Raw genomic sequence first — 13671 nt, 5'->3', positions numbered from 1 at the left:
TTAATTTTCCTTTGTGTGATTCTATGTTAAATGATTGTATGCTTTTTTTCTCTTTTCTGAAACACTTCCTGAAGCCGTCACAAGTAAGCTAATGCTTCCCTTCCGTAGTGTTTTACATTGTGAGGTATCTGATAATAGGAAGTAGATGGTCAAAGTTATTCTGGGTCATGTCTGGTCTAGCTCTTGTTGGACTGCGTCACATAAGGCTTCCTTAGCATGTCTCATTAATCCCAAGCTTACTTCACCCTCTTCATCTGATCATCACTGTCAGTCATTTTGATTAGTCGTTTTGAATCAAAGCCAAGAGCTATGTGTGACCACAGGGACGCAGCTCAATAGTGGCTAGAGTGGCAATCTGTTACAAATACAAATACACAGCTCCTCTAGCACTGAAACGGTCCCTTCGTGAGCGTGCCTTTCACACCACAGTGGCCCATCTGTGTATATATAATAGTGGTTCAGTGGTTTACTCAGAGCATCACTCCTTACACAGTACTCTACGTGTGAAGAATTCAAACTAGCTCCACTATTGATTTGTTTGTTTTTTATAATTCATTGATACTGCACTGCAAGAGAAGGATATGACTTCATATACAGTATCTACAGCCATAGCTATGCATATATTATACACACCAGCGTCATGTCCAGGGGGTGTACTTGTATATCAAGCCGCCTCATGCTACGGAAACAGGAGATAGGCTCCTGCTCCTATGGGCCATTAGGCTTGTGAACCATCGGTTCTCAAGGCTACTTACTTACTTATAGCTATGCATACACATTCCTATCTGTGGGTCTGAACAGCGACTCTTTACTCCGCCCTGTAGCGATGAAGGCTGCAGTATTGATCCAGCGCTGGTACCGCCAGTATGTGGCCCGTATGGAGATGAAGCGCAGATACACCTGGAACATATTCCAGTCTATAGAATACTCTGGGGAGCAGGCCCAAATCAAGGTGAGAAAACCTTATGTGTAAGCTACTGTACTTTTATGTTGTGCCCATTCAGATAACATTGGGTGCTTGATACCGAATCTTTATAAGAGATCTATGTATATGAAAATATCATGATCCTCTCTCTCTTCTCTTCACAGCTATACAATTTCCTAGGCTACCTCATGGACAACTTTACGCCTGCATCTAGCACTGAGCGTAAGACTGCCCCCCATGTCATCCTGGTCTGGCTTTTAGGCTATTACCCTATATTTATGCTTTTATGTTGTTATAGTTTTGTTACGTTATAACATGTTGTAATTACCTCTTCTGGGAGATGTCATGTATGTACACCACTGTTATTTCCTCCTAACAGGGAACCTGATATCTCACATCTTCAGAGAAAATGAAGTGTGCCGAGACACAGAGTGGGAGAGGTACTTCTGCTATAAGAACATTGAGGTGCCAGAGATCTACTCAGGACCTCATCTCACCTTCCCTCTCACCGTGGACCAAGTCACCGGCATCGTGGATGCTTTCAGGAATAAGAGGGTAGGGTGCCACGATGTACTGTGTGTATCCTTCATCGATGTGATATGTGACAGGGTCTTGTGAAAAGGTCTGCATGTCGCCAATTCTCAAGTCACGCAAATGACCAAAAAGATATGTTTTTAAAAAGAACATGTTTTCTTTTTCCGGTTTTTGGCATATTATGAAAGTTTAAATGTTGCCCACTCGATATAACAAACAACTCTTTTAGGATCACTAAATAATGATGCTACTGATAAGTGATACATGGCTTGTGCACTTTCAGAATCTGGAAAAAAATCTAAAATGACCATGCCTACTTGAGGACTTTTTCACCAGACCCTGTCACATATGTCCTAACCTTCTGAACTCTGTTGTGTGTGTCCATGACCATTGAATGAGAGCGATACCTTGAATTCGAATGGTTTAGCATTATTTATCACAAATCCTCTTCACTGCATCAACCTTTCTCCAAGTAGCAGCTCCACTCGCGGTATGTTCTCCAACTTCTCCTGGAGACATGGAAATTGCTCAAAATGCTGCCAAATATCAATCGAATCTCCACCTGCCACAGCAAGGAAATCACCATTTGTGGTGAGTGATCAGGGTTTAGCTTGGTTCATATTGAACTAACATTTTTCTTTACTCTAAGTGATGGACATATCACATTGTATTGATTCAGCTTTACTGTATTATAGGTGATTTACATGGGCAACTGGAAGATCTGCTGTTGATATTTTACAAGGTGAGTCGTTAGCACATGCTATAACATCCTGACATTCATCATTGAAGTAAAACAGTCACAGCATCTGATATGAGGCAGTGGTGGCTGGTGCTAAACATTTTGGGTGGGGCACAGCAGTGTTTCCTCCAGGATTTTTCACACTAGTGGCGGGGGGGTCCTCTTTCGATTTTTTTTCCGCGTGCACGATTTTTTTTCTCGCGTGCACGCGCATAAAACGCGCACTGGCGCTCAAAACAAAGACGTAATTTCACTTTACCCACGCAATACCCACTTAAACATGTGTGAGGATACGTAACGGCGTTTTGTGACAGAACTTTCACTTTCATTCATGAAATTCACCCTGTCTGTGTTACGAAGCACTTGAATTTTGGACCATTGCGACTGACTATAGCTCATATACCATCAAAGGGGGGAGATGCGACATGAAATATATGTCAGAATGCAGCAATATCATGCACAGATCAGCCTTATAACATATATATATATAACGTTAGACAGGGAGCGCAGATGTATGTTTATGAACGATATGAGGCTGGGAGGGAAAAATCACAGTATACCCTCTAGAAAAAACTAGACTACACCACTGAAGTAGGCCTATGAGAGGACACGCACAAAACCGGCTAACGTTACTCATTAACTGTTTACACAAGTACAATCACAGTGTGACAGTCAGATGGAGCATTCGGTAAACAACAACAGCAAGGTAATGCTATCAGTTGAGTTAAAGAAAAACAGCTCTTACCTTTGAGGACACCAACATGAGCCCTGTTTACCCGTACCTCCTCTGTTCTGTTCGTGGTGATTTTAGAGGCAATAGATTATTTTTGCCCCGCGCATATTGCTATGAATAGTTCGAAGCTAGGTGCTTGCACGTTAGGTGCGAGGCTGCTCGGTTAACCCATTAGCGGGAACATTATTAGTTGCACAAAATAGGCTGATTTAATTGACCATGAACATCAGAGACAGACATTTTTATGAATGCTGATAGGCGCCGACAGAATATCAGCCGCATTTTGTGAATAAACAATGTTTATTTAAAAAAAGAACTTTTACAAATCGCAACTAGGAAGTGAAGGTGGGCCTCTATCGGCCAGCCGCCACTGATATGAGGTCATACTGTACTGTACATGTCAGATATTCATATTGTGTCTCATGGTTGTGTACCTTTTAGAATGGCCTGCCATCAATGGAGAGGCCCTATGTTTTTAATGGAGACTTTGTGGATCGAGGCAAAGACTCTGTGGAGATTCTCTTCATCCTGTTTGCGTTCCTGCTCTTGTATCCCAGTGACGTTCACCTCAACAGAGGAAACCACGAGGACCACATGGTCAACCTGAGGTCCAGTTCAACATTGATCAACTAGAGATTCAGTCTTTTCTTACCCTCATGTGAAAAGCAGCAGTATCAACCCTCCCTTTGCACTTTGTTTAGATACGGTTTCACCAAGGAGGTGTTGGGAAAATACAAGGTAGGTTTTATTTCAACTGTACATATAGTAGTACAGCGGCTTAGCACAATATTCGTGCACTTTTTGAAGAAAGCATGACATTTCTACCATAGTTAGTACATACCATAAGGTTTATTTTCAAATGTGGAGGGAAGTCAGATTCGACCCCAGAGGCCCGGGAGAGGTCAAGTATCACCAAATGAATGGGCATCCCTAACTTAGTTGGAAAGGACACCTAAAGTGTATTTCTACTCTGTTTGGTTCTAAAATTAAGCGTGTTTGAACATTAGACACAGTGGCCTGGCGGCCATCTTGAATTTGACCTCTCCCGGGCCTCTGGGGTCAAATCTGACTTCCCTCCACATCTGAAAACAAACCTTATGGTATGTACTAACTATGGTAGAAATGTCATGCTTTCTTCAAAAAGTGCACAATTCCTCATAATATGAGAGCTAAGCCGCTGTACTATAGACTTCATATAGACATATATGTACATATAGACTTCCCTTTACGTTTGTTTACCACATGGAACACATTCTTTATCCTCCCTATGAAAAAGCAGGTCAGTCTCTCTGCTTTAATAACGGCCTCGTTGGCATCAACCATAAACTGCCTTCCACTGCTGTAGGCTTAAAGTTGAACTGGGAAACGTTGGTCACTTTGCTACAGGCTATTTCCACGTAGAATGTGGGTCATGCTTTTATCTCACTAAGAAGATTATATGGTCACCAACCAAGATGTCACCTGTCCTTTAGTGTGTGGGTTGTAATGAGTCAGGAGGATAGGTGACAGCAATTCCACACAGCTCACAGCTTGATTTAAGTATTCTACCTCATGGATCTTTATTCATATTTGAAAACGAAAGGAATACAGCTACAACTTCCCAGATCCCTGGTGCTTTGGGCTTCACAATGCAGCCCAGTTTTTGTCCAGAACAAAAAAGTTGCTGTTAATACTGTACATTCTCTTTTTACAGTATCTATTCAACAATGTTGTATTTTACGGTCAGGTAAGTCTGACTTTCTCTTGGTCTTCCCTCAGATGCACGGCAAACGTATCCTGAAGCTCATTCAGAAGATCTTCAGCTGGTTGCCCCTGGCTACGGTGATCGATCAGAAAGTGCTGATTCTCCATGGGGGGATTTCGAACACGACGGACCTCTGCCTCATAGCCAGGGTGGACAGACACAGGGTGAGTGGTGGCCTCTTTCCACAAGGCTGCTCTACAAACTCACAACAAGAAAGAAAACAACAACAAGAAAACTACACTTTGTTGCACCCCCTCACTAAGAACTTAGACGTAAACAGATGTTGTTCATTTCATATATCATTATATATCATATATCACTGCTGGAATTCTGGGTTTGAGATTCACTCCCATGTGTTGTTTACTTTGTGCCTTGCTCTCTGCGGTGGACCCCCCCCCCAGTATGTGTCAGCCCTGAGGCCTCCTAGGGGGAGGGGCCCGAGCTCTGTGGGAAGATCGTCGGATCTTATGGACTCGGATGCGGCGGAGGACGGGGACCTGACCAAGAGCGGCCAGCGGCGGACCTCCCTCGTCCACACTAGAACCTTAGGCGGCGACCGGGACGGCTTCCAGCGCCGCTCGCTCCAGGACTTCTACCCCTGGGTCAACAGGACGGCAGAGGAGGAGCTGGAGGTGCGGCGACGGCAGGACGGCTTCCGTCAGGCTGGGTTCAGCCAGTCCAACAGGAACCTCAACCCCTCCGTCGGTTCTGAGTCCTCTCAGGAGTCTGCCACCGTAGACACCATAGAAGAGTGGAAACAGGTAAATAATCTGCTTATGTTAGCGGAGGAGGTTATGCGAACTATGGTTGTGTTACTGCCTTACGCTGCGTGCACACAGGGCCATTGTCATCGTCGTTCTGGCGCAACCTGTTGGAATGGACTTGACGTACTTCAACGTGCGATGCAGACGCAACAACTCTACTCGTGTTGCTAGCGAAGTTTCCCACAGAAGGGGGGAAAAAAACGTCAGATCAGATATATAAACGGGTTATTTTGATAAACTGGACACATTTTGTGAATATATATGGTTACTTTCTCGCCTGAAAACATATAAAAACTTCATAAAATGACATATTAACACTTGTAGAGCCAAATTACAGATTTTAGCCAATGGCGGCCAAAATTGAGGATTTAAAATCTGAGGCGAGAGCTCCGGGCAAGAAACTACTTCCGGTTTACTTCCGGATCCAACGCAACGCAAAAAGCTGACATTTTTTGACTGATTGCCGCACCCTGACGGTCAAGAAACGCAATGCAGAGCAAGGCAACTGATCAACGCAACGGCCCCATTGAGATGAATGACTTCCGGTGCAACGCAATGGCCCTGTGTGCACGCAGCGTCAGACTCGAAGATACGTGTTATCCTAAAGAGCAAAAGTGAAGGCTTTCGGGGGCGCTTAGGTGGCATAGCGGGTTAAGCGTCGACCACGTAACCGCAGGGTTCCCGGTTCGATTCCGGCCGCAGACATGTCCTGCATGTCATCCCTCCTCTCTCTCTCACCCATCCTTCCTGTCTAAATCTCTACTGTATCTGTCAATAAAAGGAAGAAAAAAATATGAGTGGGACTGCCCCACTCAGAAAAAAATAACTTGTGAAGGCTTCGGCTCAACGGGCTAACTTGGTCTTGAAGTCAGGCAAATAAGTCAGGTTTGATACCCACATAATCCTAGTGTAGGTCACACAGGTGTTAACTCAATAGAAGCAGTGATGATGCTTGTGTTTTGTGAATGACGCCAACCTGCTTGTAAGCCGAAGCGTCAATAATCTGTCTGCCTTGACGGCAATCTTTTCCAGCAAGTTTTCCAGTTGGCTATCCTCACTATACTATCCTTACTATCCTTACTATACTATCCTTACTATACTAGCCTTACTATACTATTCTTACTATCCTTACTATCCTTACTATAAGCACATACTCTCTGGGACAGGCCTCCGTTTGACAAGGCAATGCCGAGTGGGAGTGTCTTGTTCTGGTATTTTAACTCAATGCTGAGGGCTAAACTGTCCTACACCAAGGGGTTACTGTATGTGCGTTTAATTCTAATTCTAAATAATGACTGACGATCAATCTTGCATCAAGCCTTGGTCTCTGATCTCGTGTTTCTTGTGAGTTTCAGGTTTGTGCCACATTACAACAGTGGTTCCCAAAACTGTGTAGCGAATGGGAAGTTACCCGAGTGGCAACATTGTGTTACCATGCTGTTACCACACAGTGGTAATACTGGGGCGGCTGTGGTGCAGGAGGTAGAGCCGCCATCTAACGATCGCAAGGTTGGCAGATCGGCGGTTCAAGTGAATGTGTGTGTGAATGGGTGAATGAGAGGCCTTTGTAAAGCGCTTTGGATAAAGGCACTATATAAGTGCAGTCCATTTACACAGTGCACTGGTAATTGCTTCATGATTATAGACTAATAGATTTGAGCATGTTGTGTTGTTGTTACAGAGTTGGAATAAAGACTCCTAAAGATTCCTAATGTTGTTGCTAGGGGCTTTACAGCACATGTCCTACGCAGGTATACGAGGCAACCTCTAGATGGAGTAGAATATTCATTTGATTGTTGTTTTACTTGACATACTGTAAATGACATCCTGCTTTTGCATCTGATCATCATATTTCTAATGTTTAGCAGTTTAGTTTGGGTCAGGTTTTTTTGTAGAAATGAGTCAAATAGAGGATAAAGCTTAAGAGGTTAATGTGACACCCATCTCATATACTGTACAAAAACATAATGGCCCAATCCCAATACACCCCTTGCCCCTACAGCAGAGTTTTGGATTGATGGGTGTTTCGTCGACGGGGGGTGGGTGGCAGCGTTTTTGATTGACGGGTGGTAGCTTGCACTAAATCGACAGGAAAGTGTGGCCCCCTCTAGCGGTATGTGGCCGTAAACAACCACATAGACTGTTTATGCCAGGGGCCGGTATAGGTAGGGAAGTTGAACGTTTGTCCAAATTTGAATGGTGTCCTGCCATTACTGATACGTATCACCGTATGATTGGCTGTGATGACGTTACACATTATGATTGGCTGCAGAGCTGTAAACGGAAGCCATCTGGGTTACAGGAGCGGGCTAGTTTGCTAACGTTGTTAGAGTTAGGGTTAGGGTTAGTGTTAGGGTTAGGGTTAGTGTTAGTGTTAGGGTTAGGGTTGGGTTAGGGTTAGGGTTAAGGTTAAGGTTAAGGTTAGGGTTAGGGTTAGGGTTAGGGTTAAGATTAAGGTTAGGGTTAGGGATAGGGTTGGGTTAGTGTTAGGTTTGAGGGGTTAGTGTTAAGGTTAGGGTTAGGGTTAAGGTTAAGGTTAGGGTTAGGGTTAGGGTTAGGGTTAGGGTTAGGGTTAGGGTTAGGGTTAGGGTTATGGTTAGGGTTAGGGTTAGGGTTGGGTTAGTTAAGGGGAATGTTGCCAGCCCAAAGGCTGGCCAAAGCACGGGCTCACAAATCATCCAGTTTTTTTTAACTAACTTCACCTCTTCCATCTAGGCTTTAGATCCACATCAGTAATGGCAGGACCCCGTTCAAATTCGGACAACCGTTCAATTTCGGTACCTCCACCGGTCCTCTCATGATCTTAGTTTGACCATGACCTTAAATAATAACCCACCTTTTGTAAAACAGCCACAACCTCTTTCTTTACCAACAGATCCTGGACCTGCTGTGGAGTGACCCCATGTCTCAGGACGGCTGCGTTCCCAACGAGGTGAGGGGAGGAGGCTGCTACTGGGGGCCGGACGTGACGGGGGAGTTCCTCAGCAGACACGGCCTGCAGCTGCTCATCCGCTCCCACGAGTGCAAGCAGGACGGCTACGAGTTCTGCCACGGCCGCAAGGTGAGACAGACAGACAGACAGACAGACAGACAGACAGACAGACAGATGTGTGTCCACAGGAGGGCGGCTGTGGCGCAGGAGGTAGAGTCAGGAGGTAGAGTCAGGAGGTAGAGTCAGGAGGTAGAGTCAGGAGGTAGAGCAGGAGGTAGAGTCAGGAGGTAGAGTCAGGAGGTAGAGCCGCCGTCTAATGCAAGGTTGGCAGATCGGCGGTTCGAGCCCCGGCTGGCCACATGTCGAAGTGTCCTTGGGCAAGACACTGAACCCAGTGAGCGGGCCGGCCAGCGCCTTGCATGGCAGCTTGCCGCCATTGGTGTGTGGATGTGTGTGTGAATGGGTGAATGAGAGGCCGTTGTAAAGCGCTTTGGATAAAGGCGATATATAAGTGCAGTCCATTTACCATCTACCACAGAGATAGAGCAGTATCTATGTCACATCATCTACCGCGTCAAGGGGTTTACATAATAGTGGGGATCAGCGGAGGCCATGCATTACAATGAGCCCATCCTCTGATTTCTACCTCCACCAGCTTTCCACTGGTCACGGGATCTTTTTCAAATGCTAAAATCTCTTCATTTATGCTAACATGCCCCCACCATAGCCCCAGGTGAACCATGTTATCTGACTCAGCTGAGGAGAACATTAACATTTATTACAGTATAAATAAGCCTCTCTCTCAAGCAGGCCTTAAGTTGGCTGCATTTGAATACAGTGTCCAAAATGTTTTACTCAATCGCAGCAACATCCAAGATCCTATCAAGCATGTAAAAGAGTTCATTATGCTTTATGCTTGTTTGGTATTGTTCCTTTTTATACAGGTCCTCACCATTTTCTCTGCTTCCAACTACTACGAAGTGGGCAGCAACAGGGGGGCTTACGTCAAACTGGGACCAGACTTAGTGCCTTATCTGATTCAGTATCAGGTCAACAATCTGACTCGAGAACTTACTCAGAGGCAAAGGTAAGCTGCAACAATGGACAATAGCCTTAGAAGGTTTTTCTGTGATACTGCAGTAGACATGAACACTCAAAAAAGTGTTGAGATACACTCTATATAGTGATAGTATATACTGTATGGCATATCGTTGCTGTTGCTTTGGATTAGAGTGGTCTCTCTAACTTGGTCTAGAGATATTTTCTTGCCTAGGTCTCCCTTTAAAAAAAAAAAAAAGCAGCTGGACTTTACAATGAATAAAGAATAGATGCATAAATGAATAAACAGAAGATGAGAGTTGTAAAGATGTGCTCTGCCTCTTCTGTCAACAGCCAGGGGCAGACGGAGCATTCAGCCCTCAAGGTTCTGCGAGAGCAGTTGTTTGCACACAAGTCGGACCTCATCAGTGCCTTCCAAGACTTTGACATAGAGAACACAGGTGATCAGTTTCACCGTCAAATAATCAAGTTCCAATGGATCAAGTTTGACTTTGATTGCAGTCTAACTCTCACCTCTTTGTCTTGTTCTCGTCTATGTTTCATGACATAGAATATCTTGCTGTGAAGAAATGTTAGCCTAGGCCTTTATGCCGTATTGTGAGTTAAGCTTTGTAATCCTCATCAAGCAAAACAACAGGTTTCCATCTCCATCTCTCTCTGTTTTTCAGTCCTATGACTCTATCCCAGTTTCATGAATGTGACCCTTCCTGCCCTCTCTCCATCCTTCTCTCCCTCTCTCCAATCCTACTCTCCCTCTCTCCACCCTTCTCTCCCTTTCTCCAATCCTACTCTTGCTCCTCATCCCAGGTCGTGTCTCTCTGTCTGACTGGGCCACCGCTGTGGAGAGCGTGGTGCACCTGGGTCTGCCCTGGAGGATGCTGGGCTCTCAGCTGATCACCTGCAAGACTCCAGACGGCACGCTGAACTACCAGGAATGGTTCAGAGAACTCGCCATCAAAGAGCCCAGCATGCAGGTAGTCAAAAGGCAAATCATTCCCTGTGGGAAATGGGAAAATGGGGGAAATATTACTTTAAATAAGCAAAATGATCTGTCAACAGAACAGGAACATTATTAAAAGATATCTTAAAACTAGTGCAGTCAGTCAAAAAACAAGCATATTGCCTTGATTTAAGATATTTCATCTTAGATTTACTTTTTGCAGTGTGCTTTTCTTTTGAAACACGGAACTACTCATTGATTTTCAACAACAAAGAAATGTATTCACATTTTTCGAAAGACATCGGATTCCGATATGAGGACCAAAGCATTAGAACGTGTCACATATGTCTCATCCATGGAATTAGGAGTAGAACGTCTGTTGAGGAAGGTTAAAAGAAAGGCGGTATGTACGAGTATTGGGATAAAGCCCAAGCTTAATAACTACCTACTCGTATAGTGTCTGTGTGTGGTATTCAAGCATACTGTATATAGCATCCTTTCAGAACACGCCACGCCACATCCTGGAATAAATGTCTTAAAAAATATAATAATAATTGTTTTATTGCCATGCAATCAACTTCAATTGTTGGAATTTGGTATTTTATGCTCTAGTCAAGGGGTCTGCCATAGACGGTGACCCTGGAGCAATTAGGGGTTCCGTAGTGCTCAAGGAATCCTCGACACGTGGTCAGCCAGGGTTTGAACCGCCGAACCGCACCCTGACGCAGGCGTCTTAGAAATGAGCTGGTGTTCCTCTCTAATGAAGTGTTCTCAGGCCGTTCTCCCCTTGTCGACCCATTCAGCACATCGAGCAGAGTTTGCTGGAGACCCTGTACCGGCATCGCTCCACACTGGAGACCATCTTCAGAATAGTGGACACAGATAATTCAGGTGAGAATAGACTTTCACTCCTCTTTTCTTTTTTTTCTTTTTTTTACTTTTACTCTGCTTTTGATGGCTCATGTCAATAACTACAAGAGAGAAGTTTCACAGAGATGGTTCCCTTCAAGTAGTAGAGGATGTCATTTGGGAACTGTGTTTATCCTGAGATGCGTACATGTTACTCTTTTTTCTTTTCGGAGTGGGGCAGTCCCACTCGTATTTTTTGTGTTATTGCAATAGAGACAGTAGAGATTTGACAGGACGGATGGGTGAGAGAGAGAGAAGGGATGACATGCAGGATATGTCCGTGGCCGGAATCGAACCGGGACCCCTGCGGTTACGTGGTCGACGCTTAGTCCGCTACGCCACCTAAGCGCCCCAGAAACGCGTACATGCAGTGTCCACGTAGTGCGAAACCAGAGAGTCAGTCTGGTACTTAATGGAGGGTAGCCACCCGTAATCCTGTTGAGGGGGGGGCGGGGGGGGGGGGGGGGGGGGGGGGTTAGAGACAACGTCAGGCGGCCAGGTGGTGCTCAGATGAGGATTAACCACCTGATCTCCTGGTGTGTCATCCTGTCATCCAGCCCAACTAAAGCCAGGGTTTTCCACGTATCATTCCCCTACGCCTCTCCCCCCCTCCCTAACCCCCCCCCCCAGGGTTCATCACTATGGAGGACTTCCGGCAGACGTGGAAGCTCCTGAGTGCCTACCTGAAGATCCCCTTCACAGAACAGGGTATATCGGACCTGGCCATCACCATCGACTCCAACCAGGACGGGAACATCGACATCGGGGAGTTCATGGAGGCCTTCCGCCTGACGGACAAGAAGAGCCGGCTGGAGAGAGGCCGCAGCATGTTCATGGGCACGGCCAACGACCTCACCAAGATGGAGGCCCAACACGTATGAGGGATCAGGGAGATCAGTTCAGCACCACTGATTATTCCCTTATCTCAAAGACGACAGAGGCTAGAGGGGAGAGCTGCTTTGGTGACGTACATTCAGACGCGGACGCCATGAAGCGACAGTAGCGTCGATGATAAGAGAGGGATCATAGAGGACGTACGACTCATACGATCTCCGATAGGTCAAAGTTCAAAAGGTCAAAGGGGGGGAGATTTTTTAATCCCCTTTTTTACATCCCCAAAGGTATTGGAAAAATCACAGTACAGGCAAACATTTGACGAATGAAGAGACAACCATGTGGAACTTCTGTTTTTGCAGGAAAATGGATTGCACCTCGAAACTAATTGCGCTCGGTACACTAATGTAGTTTTCCAGACGTGCATACTGTAAATAAAGATGTCAGTTAGTCCGCATAGACTAACTGTTATTGGTGCCTTGGCAATAGAAAAAAAGAAAAACGTGTTGTTTTCAGTGAGACTATGCAGTCGTTTTGTTTTGTGTCTTTGCCAACTGCCAAGTGTTTCTCTGGAGCTGACCTCAAGCTCAGTGGCATTGTCCGCGGACTAATGAGACTTCAGAACAGGAGAAGCCATTGGACCAATCACTATAATTGACCTGACAGTTCCACAGTTTCTATCAACATACCCCAGACATGCCGATGGTGACGTTGTTGAGTGACCTCGATACATTGGAAAGGTAACATTCTGATACATTGGAAAGGTAACATTCTGATACATTGGAAAGATAACATTTTGATTGCATTTGGTAAAAATGTAAAAGGTACATATTTTGGATTCATGTTTTTAAAGGACACATGACAAACACGTGTGTGCATGAGTAAATACTGCAGACATGGAAGGCTTTGACTGTGGGAGAGCGAGAGGATGTGTGTGTGTGTGTGTGTGTGTGTGTGTGTGTGTCTCATCAATAGAATTGTGATGAAACTGGATCTCAGAAAAAAATTCTCTGTAGAATTTCATAGACTCATTCAAGCTTGTTTGACTTTTTCTTTTTTTTTTCTTTTTTTATCATTCTTAAATCATACCAGCCTAAACAAACAGGCAACAGTCAACAAGACCTAATAAAGTCAACTTCCCCCCCTCCCACCCACAGGACATCTCAAACCATTAGGCCTCCAGCCTTATCTGATTACAAAATCTGCTATAACTTTTGCTCTTGTATTATGTTCTTATATGTAAAGCACTTTGTGAACCCTGGTCTGGTCTGGTCTGGTATATGTGTTATAGAAATACATTTTACTTACTTACTTACAAAAGCAACCTGCAGGAAATATCTGACAAGGCACAATTGTGGGACAATAAACCTTTACTGAACCGAAATGTTTTTGTCTAAAGTGTATTTGTGCAACGGACAGGCCTATATAACATTGAACGAGAGCAAATACTGCTGCTTCCGTGCCACCAGGTGGCGTACTTACACCATGGGTAATTTACCATGCTACATCTGGACAACAGGAGGGGCTGCTAATGCTTCTACTGTTAGAACTTCACCTT

The 13671-nt window shown here is 44.9% G+C and overlaps 1 protein-coding gene across 1 annotated transcript; it reads left to right on the top strand.

Annotated features, from left to right (window-relative positions):
- Positions 1–826: 826 nt before the first annotated feature.
- On the top strand, positions 827–12160 carry ppef2a (protein phosphatase with EF-hand domain 2a; the record flags this gene model as incomplete). Its single annotated transcript, XM_080531576.1, has 15 exons — positions 827–952; positions 1090–1147; positions 1305–1480; positions 1936–2050; positions 2155–2201; positions 3373–3539; positions 3633–3669; positions 4690–4839; positions 5077–5436; positions 8315–8500; positions 9316–9458; positions 9764–9870; positions 10238–10404; positions 11174–11261; positions 11910–12160. 15 exons carry the CDS (start codon positions 827–829, stop codon positions 12158–12160), a joined length of 2178 nt encoding a protein of 725 aa, XP_080387702.1.
- Positions 12161–13671: the final 1511 nt, after the last annotated feature.

Source organism: Nansenia antarctica, assembly GCF_963989245.1.
Source record: "Nansenia antarctica genome assembly, chromosome: 5".
NCBI classification, from domain to species: Eukaryota; Metazoa; Chordata; class Actinopteri; order Argentiniformes; family Microstomatidae; genus Nansenia; species Nansenia antarctica.
This window is presented reverse-complemented; position numbering and strand designations above follow the sequence as displayed.